The sequence below is a fragment of the Eptatretus burgeri genome, chromosome 18 (assembly GCF_056783735.1).
Source record: "Eptatretus burgeri isolate ZD-2024b chromosome 18, Ebu_testis_v1, whole genome shotgun sequence".
Classification (NCBI taxonomy): Eukaryota; Metazoa; Chordata; class Myxini; order Myxiniformes; family Myxinidae; genus Eptatretus; species Eptatretus burgeri.
In genome coordinates this window covers 9,209,219-9,226,096 of record NC_140978.1, presented here as the reverse complement: position 1 = coordinate 9,226,096, position 16,878 = coordinate 9,209,219, and the positions used below count along the sequence as shown (strand labels likewise).

At 42.9% G+C, this 16,878-nt stretch overlaps 1 protein-coding gene across 3 annotated transcripts in view; it reads right to left on the bottom strand.

Moving 5' to 3' along the window:
• Positions 1 to 2: 2 nt before the first annotated feature.
• UBE2K (ubiquitin conjugating enzyme E2 K) overlaps positions 3 to 16,878 on the bottom strand; it is a 35,006-nt gene continuing 18,130 nt past the window's right edge. Inside the window, exons 3-7 of one of the 3 annotated variants that reach the window (XM_085864118.1) lie at positions 9,966 to 10,024; positions 9,569 to 9,651; positions 6,917 to 7,016; positions 5,163 to 5,291; positions 3 to 884 (exon numbers count right to left, since the gene is read on the bottom strand). In XM_085864118.1, coding sequence (XP_085720244.1) covers positions 810 to 884; positions 5,163 to 5,291; positions 6,917 to 7,016; positions 9,569 to 9,651; positions 9,966 to 10,024 — 446 coding nt within the window. In that variant the 3' untranslated portion in view covers positions 3 to 809. Of the gene's footprint in view, positions 885 to 5,162; positions 5,292 to 6,916; positions 7,017 to 9,568; positions 9,652 to 9,965; positions 10,054 to 16,878 lie in introns of all 3 variants that reach the window. The other 2 variants (XM_085864119.1, XM_085864120.1) reach the window with 2 other exon arrangements.

Here is a 16,878-nt window from a genome sequence, read left to right as displayed (position 1 = left end):
CATTGCTCTGGGAATTGCTTTATTCAGTGTATTTTAAACCGATTTGTTTTTCTTTTTAAAAACTTCAAATTCATAAGTGTTACCGATTGTAACAAAATGTAGGTGGCTTCATGATTTATCAATTCATGGATAAGCTTACTGTCAACTTATTTGTTCATCCAACATAGTGAAGAGCCATGGAAAGTGCGACGGTAAAGAAAAAAAAAGAAGCACGATTGCTAGGTCTTTGTCCTGTGGCAGAAATTGACAGTGTACACATCAAGGTAATCACAATGGCCCGCTGGAACGGCAGTATTGAAGTTCTGATTGAGAATCTTAAATTTATTTACAAAACAAAGTTCAGATTTACTCATCGACTGACATTTACTCTCCAGAAGCCAAAAGATAAACCGTGTCCAAGACGTCAGGGTCACGCTTTTGGACTTGAAGGTCACTCACTTGGATGTATATACAACCTACTCGTATTGCTACAGCAACAAGCAAAAGAAACCAGAATTTTGGTGATGTGGGCGAGGCAAATTAGGATTATCACGGCAAGGAAATGCCCTTTGCAAAATGTCCACCGACATCCGCATCAGCTGAAGTGCCAGACACAAGCAACATCAACATGAGCTGCAGCTGAAATATACCGTCACGTTTTACATTGTCCGAGTTAACCATATTCCCAGTGTTAAATGGCACGTACTCCCTGATTGGACAAAAGCCCCGGCAGTCCCAGAGAAGTGGAGCGATGGAGTGCTAACAGGGCAGTTAAGTGTGTAATCTGGTAGGAGAGAGCGTTTTGTCTGGTCCTGACCCTAGATGACGTTTCAGTTACTCAGAAGCTGTTCTGTTGCACGGGTCACGTCCCAGCCTTGTGACGACAGCGCTGCAACGACTGTATTCTGTGGAGGAACGACAAATGAGGCGTCAAAACCAAAGGCACTGTAAACATAAACCCACAAAGGAAGTGAACGATCTTGTGAATTTTAGGAAGAAGGATCGAAGCAAAGCAGATTACTCATCTCATAGGTTATGCTGTCTGCAAAAAGTCTTTCCACTATGAAGTAGTACGACTCGGTGGAGCGCATACCTCCGCCACGCTGAACAGTTTACGTTTTGTGTCCCACTGATAGGCCCGATCTGCATCCGAACCCCAACAAAAACTAATCGGCTTGCTCTTGTCACCTACCCAACTCATCCACCAAGTTTTGTCATCATCCATCCACAACTTTTTGAAACATCATTTTTTGCTCCATCTCTCGATGATGAAAAACCACTTGAAAATTTTTTTTTTTAATTATCCTATCTGGATCTTCACCGAAATCAAATAAATTTGTCCTTGTCACACACCCAACCTGCCCACCAAGTTTCATCTAACTTTGAGATATCCTGCCCAGACAAACAAACAAACAAACAGACAGGGGTGAAAACGTAACCTCCGTCCACCTTCGGTGGCAGAGGGAATGAATGTGGAGGTGTCTCGCATCAGATGAGGAACAGCATTTTAACCTCTTCAACTGACATAATCTCATTTTGACAACTTGAGTCGCTTAAGGATTAGTGTTATCCAAGCAAGGAAGTGAACTCATTACCAGGGTAAGATGACTGTATACGCATTAGAAAACATCCAAAAAAAAACATCCATGTACTTTTTTCATATCCAAAATCAAGGATCCTGGAAGAGCTATAAAACAGAACAGAAAACGCATGGTGGAAAAGGGGGTGAATGCACCAGCAGCAAGGTCGAGGGACACGAAGGAAGACGTGGATGGGGGGGGGGGGGAGAATAAGAGCGAGGGTAGCAGGACACGGGGTGGACAAGCTGGGTGGAAACTAAAACACAGTAAGGAGAGGGCTGAAAAGGAAGGGAAAACCGAGGATGAAACAGCAATAAGAAACCAAAAGGAGGGTGGTGGGAGAGAGGAGAAAACATAATGACCAAGAAAGGAAGGGATGGCCTTTGGGAGGGTTATCGGCGGTACAACAGATGAGTATGGATGGGAGATGACTTGAGGTGAAGGTCAACAGCCATCTTGAAGCCTTGGAGGGAAGAATAAGATTGAACAGAATAAGGAAGTCGGTTCAAGAGATGACGAACAATTGAGTAGAGGTAAGTAGTGAGCTTGGATTTTGGGAGTTTGACGAGAAGCTGGTTACTGTCAGACCATGCGCATCCTGCAGAAAACTTGGGAGGGAGTGTGGGGGAGGCAGCACAGAAAGACAGACTGTGCAAGACCAGAAAGGAAAAGAGAGAAGACAGGGGCCACCAACCTGTTTGTGATGTGGGATTTGCAGGCCGAGATTCAGCTTCATCGCAGGAGATTCCAATGGTTTTAAGGACCTTGATCTTCAAGGCATCAAGATGTGCGAGGTATGAGGAAGTGGTTCCAACCCCAAAGTATAGATCAGTACTCTGTTGAGCTACAGATGTAGGTCCTTCCAAGATGACAGAAAAAAATTGGCATGACAGAATGCCCAAAGACTTGGCAGGTCAACTTGCTTATGCGCTTTTCCCGAGAGTTTGTGGTTGATAGTGAGGCCCCAACGTTTGAGTGACTGAACCTCTTCAACAGGTTTGTTGAGGAAGTAGATGGGAGGGTTCACCAGACGGTCCTTTGAAGAGACAAATCGAGTGCGAAATTTGTTGGGGTTTAAAGATATATTCTGAGTGTTGGACCAGCTGATTCTATCAGGGTTTGCAGGGAGAGAAGAGGTTGCTGCACGCCGATCTAAATGATGAGGGATGCAACAAAGGGTGGAGTCACCAGCAAAAAGATGAGGAACAGCACCGGGCCTAAGACACTGCCTTAAAGAACTGAAACCTAAGGTGACCAAAAGAAAACAAGAGGGGAAGCGGAGCAGAAAGAGGAAATTCAACAACAGCAAAGCAGATTTGTAGTACTTGGCTGGTCTACAAATCTGCTTTCCTTGGGGTCTTAAGGGTCCTCATGGTCTTGGAGGGTCTTCAAAGGTCTAAGGGGTCTCAGCAGTGTAAAGGGTCAAAAGGTACATTCCAATAGTACGGAAAGAATAGACATATGGATGGACAGGTGTCAGCTTGATGGTATCCTGTGTCAGAGTGGTGACCCGTCCAGGATTGTGTCCAATAGCCAAGGAGACTGCTTCGGCAGCACCAATGATTTGCACAGAGTATGGTCCCAACGGATGGATTGAGAGGAACAGAAGGACGGATGGATGGACGCATGCTGAGACCGGGCTCTTTTTATATGTAGATTCGAGTACATACGGTTGAGCAGAACAGTTTTTCTAGAATTAATATTACCATTAAATGATGTCGGTTATCGTGGCGATGTCCTGTTACCACATCGTAACTGCTTCGTAGACAATATGGACTTGATGCTTTGATTGGAAAAGTCCAGCTTCCAAGTTAACTCCCAATGGGAACTAGACCGAAGTTACAATCCCCACACTTCCCACCGAAAGCAAAGTTGAAAGAGGGCAAAAAGTTCCACCAGGAATGATCCAATATCAAATTTTGAGTTTAAACCAAAAAAAACTTCTGTTCTGGCTCGTGACCCTAAATCCCTAACCCCTGGGGTACGAATTGTGGGTCAAATCCAAAAAGTTACATATTTCATGCGTCCCCCAATATTGGTTGCAAATACAAAGTTTCATTAAAAATTTGTTTTTTAATGTGCTCGTAATTGCATTTGTTTTAATTTTTTGGGGTATTTGACCTTTTGACCCCCATCACAGGGGAGTGGGGCCAAAAATGAGACTGCTCTTACATGTTCTTGCCATGTGGTGATCATGACCACCAAGCTTGATGAATTTCTGTCCAACAACCATTTAGGAGGACATAGTGTGACTGATGGAGCTGATTAAAATATCCCCTCCCCCTCCATTTTAAAATGTGGGGTTGGGGGGGGGTCAGTTGGGAGGATCATAAACATATTGTCGCTGTCACTCCCCACAACTTACCAACTGGTTCATATACACTCTGCCATAACCTGTTGCTTGATCCAGCCGACTCATCGTTTTACTATTCAACGGTTTAGAGATATTTGAGTTCTTTAAATTATTCAATACCAGAGCTACACAAATGTGGTGGATCGACCACCACCATGCCCAACGTTGCATTTTTATACAAATGCACAAATTCCAATGTTTGTCAAATCTTTCCATATTTATAGGGATTAAAAAAAACAAAAACCCATTAACAGTGAGCAAGAATATCAATTAGCATTTTACTTATCGGTGTTTACTCTCCCACGTCCGTGTCCCCAGCTGGCAAGATAGATTACATTTTTTTTATTTTAAATGGCACAAAGTAGGCCAAAGCTTGTTTTGATTTTCCTTGCGCACGCACGCGCGCGCACACACACACACACACACACACACACACACACACACACACACACACACACACACACACACACACACACACACACACACACACACACACACACTATCTCTAAATTGTCTTGTGAAGTTTAAAAAGAAGAAGAGGAGAACAGTTCATGCTGAAATAGCCGATCACACATGACGTTCAAACACCTGGACTATACGTTTGTTTTTACTGGAGGAACTGCTGCCTGTACAACCCCCACACAGAGATAGCAAGCAGAGTGAAATCTGGCATCAAGGAATACCCAAGATGACCAGATCACTTACTACCTGCACGTAGTTTGTCGGAATTTAGCCAGAGTGCCGGCGATAACTCACCTGCATTTCGCGAAAGACCGTGGGATCTTTAACGTCCATCGACTACTGCCAGAACGGATGCGACGCCCAATTTAACGTTCATATGAAGAACGGTGAATTTTGTGACGCGCTGCGGTGTCTGCAGAGCACCAATCTGAGCTATCTAGCCCGGGTTCTATTCTCGTCCCGGGCTATAAACTGTCAAAGGGAAATGCCCTACCTCTGCATCATCCTGCCATGGCTATACCTATTAAACAACACACAAGGCAATCCAAGATGAAATAGATTTGCTCAAAAGTCGTGAGGGAGGGGAAGGGGGAGGCTATATCTTGTCATGTTCGCCAAGTCACGCTGCTCAAACCTCCACATCGTCTTTGGTTCTAGATTTCTGTGAACCAGGAAGTAGATGCGGTTGCATTTGTGGGACATCACTGGGCATACAAGTTGATGATCATAAACGAGTTCCAAATTACGGCATGATAAGGTGAGAAAGCACAACAGTTTAATGGGCTCACCCTGTCGAATCCCATTGCAGACAGGTGGTCAACTTTCCTCTGGAAGTCCCCATTAAACAGTGGTGCCCCAGCATACATATGGGCCCAGAGTTGGGCCGTTTGGGTGAACATGTCGTAATTTTCCTTGTACTGTCAAAACAAAACCACAACGAGGCAGCAAATTGCAAAAATAAATAAATAATTTCGAACCATTCTTCAAACAAGTCACATGTGTCACATGTATCACATGGTTAGGATTGTTGTTGTCAACATTTCAGCAGCTATTATTGTAACGAGCAACAGCATCTTATGCTTACACCTGGTCAAGTCACCACAGTTCATGGCTTCAATAAAATCAACAACCCAATTGTGCTGCTTTTACAACTGCGTTCAAAACCACGAGGAGGCAACTACGCCGAGCTGTAAAAGAGCAGACTTACCCAGAGGATATCACAAAGACTACCACTTAAGGGCTGACTAATTAAGCCTCTCCCTATGGGATACGGGGAGGCTTATACCTGTTGTCGGGGTTGCTTCGGCAATTTGGTACCCCCAATTTTTAATGGTACCTCAGAGTTTATTACACCCCGAGGGGTACTAAACCAACATTTCGGTTTTTTTTTTTTCTGCAATTTCCGAGCTGTATCTCGGAGCCGGCTGGAACTTTCAGAATGCAATTTTGCATCAGTAACGGGAATAAAAAGTATGCGGTTGACACAATTTTTGACCTCGACCGATTTAACGTCATGACCTTCCGGTAATTGTATACATTTTAACATTTTTCAGAGCAATTCGAAAAAAGGTTTGTCCGATCAGAACGAAATTGCCCTCGAGAGAGCTGAGTCCCGAGAGCAAGTAAAATTTACGCTTCATTTACATCATACCCCTCCGGGTTAAAGGTCACGGTCAAATGGCGGTCTGAAAAAACACGAATGCGTTTTTGTTGTTGTTGTTATCGCTCAATTTTTGCCAATGTGGAATCTCAAAGACCGCTTGGTCGTTCAAGATGTCCTATCATAACAGTGTACCTGCATTGAAGTTGTGCACCTGATATACGTTTCGTGTCCTTGACCTACCTTTATCGGATTGTGACCTAATTAACTGAAAACACATTTTTGATCACAACTTGAATAATTTTCCTCCGATTTTCATGATGTTGAGTTTTACGGATAGATTGTAGATGGGACACATTTTATTAATTTACACTCTATCGGTAAATGTTGAAGGTCAAGGTCATATGGCGGTCTGAAAAGAATATGGCCATCATTAGATGGCGGGCGCTGGGGTGAGTCTAACCCTTGGTGATCGCGCATATCTAGTTTGGTCTGAAAATGTAACTTTTCTTTGCCGTCGCTTTTCGACTTAAACATTACTGTAGACATGCAAGAGCTCCGGCTTGTCGATGTGAAAAGACAATGTGGGCGAGAATGCGCCATTTTGCCGTTTCGATATCAAACATCCAATGGATGATGCAAGCCAAAAAGGTTGATTGGATTTCCAAGCACACCCATGATGGAAGTACCCCCATCAGATCACCCCTTGTCGGTTTTTTTGTTTTTCAATGGGAGGAAAGTGCATTTGTCACCTGTGAGTGTAATGACCAGATGAGTGAAGCCAACGCAGGGATCACAAGGCAATGATTAAAGCCTATAGAAATCGAAGTGTCATTCATCATCCCAGCTAACCATAGCAGCAACGATCAATTCGGTATAGGTTCGAAGAAAAACAAACAAACATCACGACAAGACAGCAAGTGAGGGTGCAGAACAACCAACCTGCCGGGCAACGACAGCATCCTGAGGATCATCGGGTTCTGCAGCAGCCAGCAGGGCTTGAAGAGAGAGCAGAACTGTGCGCAGAGTCATGGCGGCAGCCCTGTACCCAAAAGCAACCAATCATCTAATGTGTGGTGTTTAAAACAAAGCAATCTGGTGCATCCATAATGTGAGGCATTGTAAACTGGTTTGGGTTGACAGAGTGCAGGACGGAGTTATTGCATAATTGCAGCACAACGTTAACCGTGGAAAATTTTGGGATCAGGTGGGGTGCCATATCTGGCATGTTTGTCCTTACATCAAATCTGACAAGCAACCCACTCACTGATAACATGCCGAATGTAAACTTCTGCAGGCCAAACTGCATTTCCACAACCAGAAGAACTCCCTCGGTATGTTTCCATTGCATAGCAACCAATCCTATGAGGTTTAGCTTGAGGGAATTCTAAATTCCAAATTAAATCGTACAAACCGACCGCCTTGAAATTGATGAGCATGTAAAATGAGAGTATCCACGGATCGAAGTTCTGTATGATACAAGGCAGTTTACAATTGGCGTGTTTTCAGCAAGACAATGCAATCATCACATGGTCAGCTGGTGCATTTAACCAGAAGGGACATACGGTGCATCTGGCACATGCTAAATCCCAGAATTCCTTGCAATAAGCATAGTTATATAATGATTGGGACACACTGGCAGCATTGATTTTAACTTTGTACAAAATGTTTGAGTAGATACAGTAGTCCAAGATGTGCCAAAACGTAGAAGGGAAAGCAGATGGAGGTTCATGTTGGGAGGGTGGGGGGTCAGAGATAGAAATAAGGCCTCAGAGCATTTTACAATCACAGCAAGGAAATGGCTTTATTTTCTGTATTAAGATCAATGTTTAGTGAGATCAATGTTTAGTCCTCGGTACTACTGCTGCAGGGATGGTGTTGTTCACTTTAGTGGTTAGTTCGATTAAGGATGTTACATTCTGTGTTGCCCCTCATCTGAAACGAGTTTGGCTCAGGGCCAGGTCAAGGGTGTCATGGTGGTGGCACAGAGGCTTTGTTTCAAATCCACAAGAGGGGTCATGCGATTGGCTCCACAGTGGTCCCCGCCTCACACGCGCACGATTGGTGGGGAATCGCGCCGTGACACCGAGCTTCCCTTGGACCTGCACCTGTATGTGCAGGGACCACCACCTTTGGGGGACGTGATTGCCTGGGCGTGTGGAGCAGCACGATTGCTTGCCACAATGAAGTGGGCCAGCATAGTGCTGTGGATGGGGGGGGGTGGTTGGGGGAGAGGGGAAAAGCTTCCTTCCTCACCTGGCGTGACGACCTCTGCACTTGTCCCACCCCGCTTGCTATGCCCAAGCCTTGTAGATGGCCGAGGAAGGAGACGATCTGTGGCGTACCAGCACCACCCAACTCCATCGTACAAAGACGCAATATCCAAAAACCCGGTCCGGTTCCGTGTGTACGAAAATTGTACCCATGGACATCGCCACCTGTTTCAGTTATTTACTGTGAATGTCTGTCTGTCTGTACGTCCAGACATTTGTTCCTTTTATGTTCTATCCTGTGAGAATAATCCTTTTTACGTTTCATAACACCACGTGGCTGACTCGCCTTGCGTCTTGCCGTGCTCATTAAAACGCTTCAGTTCAATGAGCTTTCCCAGGAGGGGTTTAAATTGATAAAGAGGATTATTAAAATAAATAATTACCACCACCATTTATAGGTTTGCCAAAGGCAGACTGATAAAACCACTCGACGCTAGTCGGTTTATTAATCGGCCATTCGCTGGACCAACAGGTCGCTGCGTGCACGCGTCCTCCTCCTTGGATGATAACCCCACCCCTGGGGACCATGCATGTGACGATACATTTATATATTTTCTTTCAAATTATTCATGCTTGCACACTGAAAAAAAAAATAAAAAAAAATAAAACATTGTTGGCAATTCATGGACTACTGCCTCTCATTTGTGGAATCCTTTGTATGCCTCTCGTAGATTATCATAATGTAGTCATAGCACAAAGCCAGGAAAACGTTTCCGGCCTGGTTTAGTCAATTTGGGCAAAATGGAACAGCTACATTAAAAAAAAAATTTTTTTAATCCCAGTGGAAATAACTGCCTCAAGAGGGAGATCACAAAACGTGTGAATGCCATCGAGAAATCTCTGACAAACACCTTGGAAAGTAAGCTTGGGAAAGCACGAATGTCAAAAGTTCATGCAACGTCCAGAGAGCTTGTCCTGATCTATGATGTAATGTATCCGTCCATCGGTGAGGTTGGGCTCTGGCTCGTCAAGGGACTGTGTACTGACCGCGTGTGAGGCCGAAGGACTTTGGCCTCCCATCAAGTTTGGCTTCGAGGAAATTCAATCACAATTTTCTTCTGGTATTTTAACTGATCAAGTCGCATGAAGTACAATGATGGAGGAGGGGGGGGGGGTGGGGGGTGTAATTTTAAAAACAAACATCTGGGAATTCTTTAGGGAACAGTTTCACGCCGTATTCCAGCTCGTCTCATCGAGTCGTACAATGAAATTCACCGCAACTCATAAATTGCAGGCCAATGCCAGCAAGTTGTAAAGAATGCATCAAGCCTGGTACACTGGCTAAACGAGACAGTTGACGAGGTTATAAACACTCCCTTACCACTGGTCTTTAAGAATATCCAGACATATTGCTCCTGTAACCGAACTAATGTTTGGATGCCAAATCCTTGTGATAAAACGAACCTGAAAAAGAAAAGGAGAACAAGCTTTACTCGGAACAATCACACAAACTCGACATCAAAAACTGATTCACGACTCGGCGAACATGCACCAAATATAAAATCGGGACATGAAGGATTTAAAATGGCCTCCAACGAACCTGTTTATCCTGAGATTATCCAGCAAGGTTGGAGAAACGTAATGCCATTTTAGTGCGAGAATGTCATTTCATGTTACCGTCACACTCGGGATGGCACAACTCACACTTGAGAATCTCACACACACACAACCACAACTACTCCCTCCCCTTCCCGACACTCCCCCGGCTCCTTGCTTACTTTTGGGGGGTTGAAGGGATACGTTTCAGGGATTTTGATCTCCAACTTGTATCTTCCACCTAGACAAGCAACAGTTCAAAGAAGGCTGCTGCAAAGGAAACATCAACTTTGTCGAGGAAATTACTTTTCTCATTTATACTTGCAAGCCAAAAATCGTAAAACTTAAGCAGAATATTTCTTTTCCTTGAGGCCTACGATGGAGGAAAGGAGGGCAGAACAAGCCACGGACAAAATTTTATTTTTCTTAAAAATTCCTCTCCGGAAGATAAAACGTTGCCAATAGAAACTGTCCACTGATATTGCAAGTTGCTGCTTTGTCAAGGTTTAAAAAAAAAATTCTCTACAAAAGTCAAAGAGGGTACAATATATATGTATGTATGTATGTATATATGTCTATATATATATATATATATATATATATATATATATATATATATATATGTCTATATATATATATATATATATATATATATATATATATATATATATATATATATATGTCTATATATATATATATATATATATGTCTATATATATATATATATATATATGTCTATATATATATATATATATATATATATATATATATATGTCTATATATATATATATATATATATATGTCTATATATATATATATATATGTCTATATATATATATATATATATATATGTCTATATATATATATATATATATATATGTCTATATATATATATATATATATATATATATATATATATATATATATATATATATATATATATATATATATATATATATATATATATATATATATATATATATATATATGTCTATATATATGTCTATATATATATATATATATATATATATATATATGTCTATATATATATATATATATATATATGTCTATATATATATATATATATATATATATATGTCTATATATATATATATATGTCTATATATATATATATATATATATATATATATATATATATATATATATATATATGTCTATATATATATATATATATATATATATATATATGTCTATATATATATATATATATATATATATATATATATATATATGTCTATATATATATATATATATATATATATATATATATGTCTATATATATATATATATATATATATATATATATATATATCTATATATATATATATGTCTATATATATATATGTCTATATATATATATATATATATATATATGTCTATATATATATATATATATATGTCTATATATATATATATATATATATATATATATGTCTATATATATATGTCTATATATATGTCTATATATATATGTCTATATATATATATATATATATATATATATATATATGTCTATATATATATATGTCTATATATATATATGTCTATATATATATATATATATATATATATATATATATATATATATGTCTATATATATATATATATATATATATATATATACATATATATATATGTCTATATATATATATATGTCTATATATATATATATATATATATATATATATATATATATATATATATACATATATATATATATATATATATATATATGTCTATATATATATATATATATATATATGTCTATATATATATGTCTATATATATATATATATATATATATATGTCTATATATATATATATATATATATGTCTATATATATATATATATATATCTATATGTCTATATATGTCTATATATATATATATATATATCTATATATATATATATATATATATATATATATATATATATATATATATATATATATATATATATATATATCTTCTTCTTTCGGCTGCTCCCGTTAGGGGTCGCCACAGCGGATCATCCGTATGATCCGCATAGTGATTTGGCACATGTTTTACGCCGGATGCCCTTCCTGACGCAACTCTGGTCGCCTCTTACGACACAGGGGTATGGTATACCTATTTTAACCGGGGTATACACCGGCCCAGTATACTGGTATTCATTTCGCCGACCTCGGAAGGATGACAGGCTGAGTCAACCCCCTGGTGTATTAATTCAGTGCCCCAACGGGGCTTGAACTCAGGACCTTTTGGATCCCAAGCCGTTGCCCTAACCACTGCGCCAACACCAGGCTGTATATATATATATATATATATATATATATATATATATATATATATATAAAAATATAAATAAACAACATGCATACGGTAACATACTAGCAGTGGGGCAGATGCACAATCGGAGGAAGCAACAAAAAAGGGACCGGATGAGCAGGAATAGGAGAGGACGGGGAAGGAAACGTAATGATCTGCAGGTTGGAGGAAGATGGTTAATTGTGAAAGAAAAGATCAGAGGTAGGAATGGAATATGATGAGGTGGTGGGGTATTGCTAGTTTAAAACTTAGAAAAGAAAAGTGGGTTTGAAATGAATCGGGAAGGTGGTTTGACAAACAGGAGGAAAAAAAAAATAAAAGAAAATGAAGTGGAGGTGAACAATTAACTGAGATCGGAGTTTCACAAGAGATTACTGGAAGTACACTTGTGTCCTGAGTAGATGAGAGAGGGTCTGAGGAGTGAGGAATGACAGTGCAGATGGAGCAAGAACAAAATAGGCAGGGTGGGGGGGGGGATTAAAAAAAACAAAACAAGAGTTCATAAACGAGAGAGAGAGCGAGTTGGACAGACAGAGCTGGCGAGCCGGACAGACAGAGAGCGGGAAAACAGGACAGACAGAGAGATTTTATGAAAACCTTTCCGGTTATATTAAATGTAGACTGTAAAGGAGATGGAAGATGAATCCTTTGTCAAAATGGCATTGCAGTCCCTGCTAGGGACAGAGAGCCTTGACAAGCAATGTGTAGGCAGAGGTATTCTAAGGTCTTCAGAGTGGCTTGCAGAGAACAAGGGCAGTCATGCGGTGGTGCTCTTGGCATGACAGCAATCCCACCACTAAGGCAGTGGCAGGCTTGCCATTATGCGAAATCAAATAACCTAGGAGAGATGCCAAAGAAGTGATGACATCCTACAAGAGGAGCGTTTCTGTTAAAAAAAAAAAAACACAAAAAAACAACAACAAAAAACTTGGAAGTAGCAACAGCAACCTGTATGCCAGGTTTGTAAAACCAAAACGAGCCCTTCCGACCCGATAAAGGCAGCATGGCATTAAACGCTATGTGCACATGCGCACTACTTCAGCTCCGGCCCTGATGGCTTCAGCATACCACACTCGAGTCTACTTTAAAGACTGAGGATTTTAAAGGTCTCAAGTAAAGGGCACCTGGTGTATGGGCACAAAAGGGCTGAGTTAGGTTTGATTATTACGCCCGACCACAATCCCACCTTATGGCTGATGTGCAGCAAGGCGGAGAGAATGTGCTCATGCAGCAGCCGGCCATTGTTGCTCACAGTTCGCACAGCTGTGGCTGTTATGGGATGCGATCTGTGTCTTGCTCCTCCATCAAGTTAGGGGGTTCAACACATCGTTAAATCGACGAGGTTTGCATGGTCATAAGTAAATGATTGTACGGTATGTCCTTCAAGTGAGCCCATAAAAAAAAGGGTGAAACAATGGTTGACAGCTCCACTGTCCTTTACTTGCGACCTTTAAAAATCCTGTCCTAAAAATACTCGAGTGTGGCCCGCAGAAGCTATTCTGAATTGGACATGAAGTGGTGTGCATGCGCACATAGCGTGTAACGCCACATGGGCTTGATTTGGTTTATATACACATATCCCGTCTCTTTATTATGTAGTTGATCTAGTCGAAAAAAAAAAAAATCAAAAAATAAATGAGATTTTTTTTTCTACCCTTATTATCAGTACTAGGACATGCACGTAAAAAAAAAATAAAAAAAAATAAAAAATATTCAAACCGCGAGCAACAACAACTACACAGGCCGTTTCTTCGCTCTCGTGTGCCCGGACGTGCGTGACCCAAAGTTTGCATATTGTTGTGGTTACCAAATTCGCAAACCACCATTCAGGTCCCTTAGGTGAGGTATCTCGGTAAGTACATGTGTAGTTAGGTCCAAACCCGTTGTCTAGTGAGAATACATGTCATTTATGCGAGCTGCGACTCTTCAGGATAGCCGTTTTTCTTTTACTATCTTTATTTTGGACCAACCGCCATGATCACAACCACAATATCAACCACCAACCACAACACCGCTTCACCACAACCGCCACGACCTTCACGTCACACCTCGCAACCGTAGCATCGCCACCGTTCTTGCCCCGCTGTGGGTACCGGTGTTGGACTCGTGCAGGGCGCACGTTGAACAGCGTGTACAAAATCACGGATTTTGTGCTTCAAAAACGGATCAAAAACGACACACGCCCACTTTTTGCCGTCCAATCGGTTGTGCGAGGGGCGATTTGGCCCCGCCTCCAGAACGATCGATATATGCAAATTTGTGGATCAAAAAGCCTTCACGCCCACTTTTTCTCGGGCCAATGGGGAGCGAGGTGAAAGGTCAAAGGGAGGGGGTCAAAGGCGAAGCTACGGGGGGATAAAAGGACGGTGTTCGTCAGTCAGAGAGTGTGGAAGTCTGGAGCCCGAAGCCTGCAGTAGCTGGAGAAGCTGAAGAGAGTCGAACGAGGAGAGCCCAAAGAAGAGTCCAGGGTGGAGAGTCCAGAGGCGGAGAGGCGGCAGCGGCGAAGGCAGACGAGGGGGTGCTCGCGACGGTGCCGGGAGCTGCACGCCCGAGGAAGGCCGGCAGCGCGACCTGGCCGAGGTGGAGACGCACACCAGGGATAATAAAGATCCTCTATACCCCGAGCATCAGCAACCCCCTCCTGTTTCCCCCCGCGCTGAGATAGTGCGACCAAGGGGGCCCCGTTCCCACCCCCTACCAGACACCGTCCACGAGGCCCGCGGGTTGCGGCGCCATCGCCGCTCCGCATCTCATCACCAGACGGGTAGGCGCGACCCGGTCTCGGCCTCAGGCCCGCCTCATCCCTGAGGGTATTTCTTTTCCTTGGTTTTGGGTATGTGTTGTCGGCGCCGTCTGTGAAGTAGAATTGTATAAGTGTTGCCGTGTGCTCGGTAGTCGGTATTAGCTCTGCATTGTTTTCGCTTTTATATTTGCTTTTTGTGTAAATGGAATTGTGTTTTTTCTGTGTGCTTTTGGTGGAATTGAATATGTGTGCTTTCCGTTCGTCGCGAATAAATGTGCTTTATTGTTGAACTGTTTCCCGCTTCGCTTCGTCTTTTCCTCCATTGAATCCTCATCTTGCTTCACGTGAAGGGTTGGTAGTGGGCTGAATACGCCTGATAATTAATCGAACCGTCGAGGTCGACGATAACACCGCTCGGTTATTCTGATAGTACGGAACGGGTCGCTTAAGTGGCCCGTGTCCGAAGTCGACCTGCGGCGAGGTGCGATCGCCCGGTCTACCCTCCGCGTGGGTACTTAGGTAGGTCGAATTTGGCGAGCAACCCTATCCCACGCGGGGGCTGATTGGCTCGATCGCGGTGAGACCGAAAGGTCCACCCGTGACTGGTTCCCGGCGTTAGTCCGAGAGGGTCACGACTGGATTGTCCGTCCGGTGGGCGACGTGCTGCGATTCGAGTTACGTGGCCGTCAGCACGCCGGCGGGCGCGAAATCCGCAACACTGGTGTCAGGTCGTGCGATACAAATTCATCGCCCTCCTCTCGGCACTGGTATCGGAGAACAGGAAAACGGGCTCTCCTGTCTCCGGCTAAATTCACGGGAATCGGTCCAGGGGTGAGAGAAGCGACCCCCGATTCCCTCCAAATTACGAGCGAGCTAAATTAACCCTTCACGAGAAGCAAGATGGCGTCTCAAGGCGAGCGGGTGCCGGGTGGATTAGGTATGTGTAATAGTAATGTAGAATCCATGGCTCAGGACGAGATCACCGTGCAAGAGAAACCCGTACCAGAAGGTTGGGAAAGGCATCGATGCCGTTCATCTGGTCGGTTTTTTTATTATAACTCCACCACTAAATGTAGTCAGTGGGAGTGGCCAGGGCAGGTGACAATACAGCACGTTATGGAACTCGTGCAGAATATGAAAAACGAAATGAAAGACATGAACAAGCAAATGAATGAAGTGAAAACGACGATGGATGCGAATACACAACAAATGGATGAAAAGATGGATACAAATACAAATGAAGTGAAAACGACGATGGATGCGAATACACAGCAAATGAGGGAAGAGATGAAAAAGCTGCGGGGTGAGACGCAGAACATGGGCCGAAGCCTGCAGGCGGGCATGAAGGCCGTGACAAAGGAAATAATAATAGTGGAGACAAGGGAGGTAAAGGGTGAAGAGTTGGCAGTGACGATAGCCGGGAAGGGAACTATAGAGGAGAGACTACACGAGGAAGACGGGGTAAGTGACGCACACACACACACAGAGGTAGTGGAGGATAATGGGGGTGAGCTGGCGGACTGGGTAGAGACCCAGTGCGAGCAGCTGGATGGCCTCCTCCAGGAACAAGGGGAGGGAGTATGCCCCCTTGAGGCGGATCACGACCAGGTGAGTTCGGTCGTGCTTCGCGAGGTTGAGGGGACGGGTGCTGTGGACGGGTGCACGGAGAGCTTGGGGGGTGTAGAGGCCCCGGAGACCCTTGTGGGGACACAAATCCCCAGTGTGGTTGTCCCTGTGTGTGTGGTGCAAGGTGTGAGTGCGTCCCCGTGTGTGGAAGCGACCCCGTGTGTGAATGGTGAGGTGGCGATGGTGCCGGAGTACGTGCTTCCCAGCACGCCGTGCGTGGGTGAGGCACCGTGTGTGAGTGAGGCCGTGTGTGTGAGTGAAACGGCCAGTGTGAGTGAGGCACCGCGGGTTAGTGCCCCCGCGTGTGTGGGTGAGGCACCGTGTGTGGATGAGGCACCGCGGTTGAGTGCCCCCGCGTGTGTGGATGAGGCACGGAGTGCGAGTGAGGCACCGCGGGT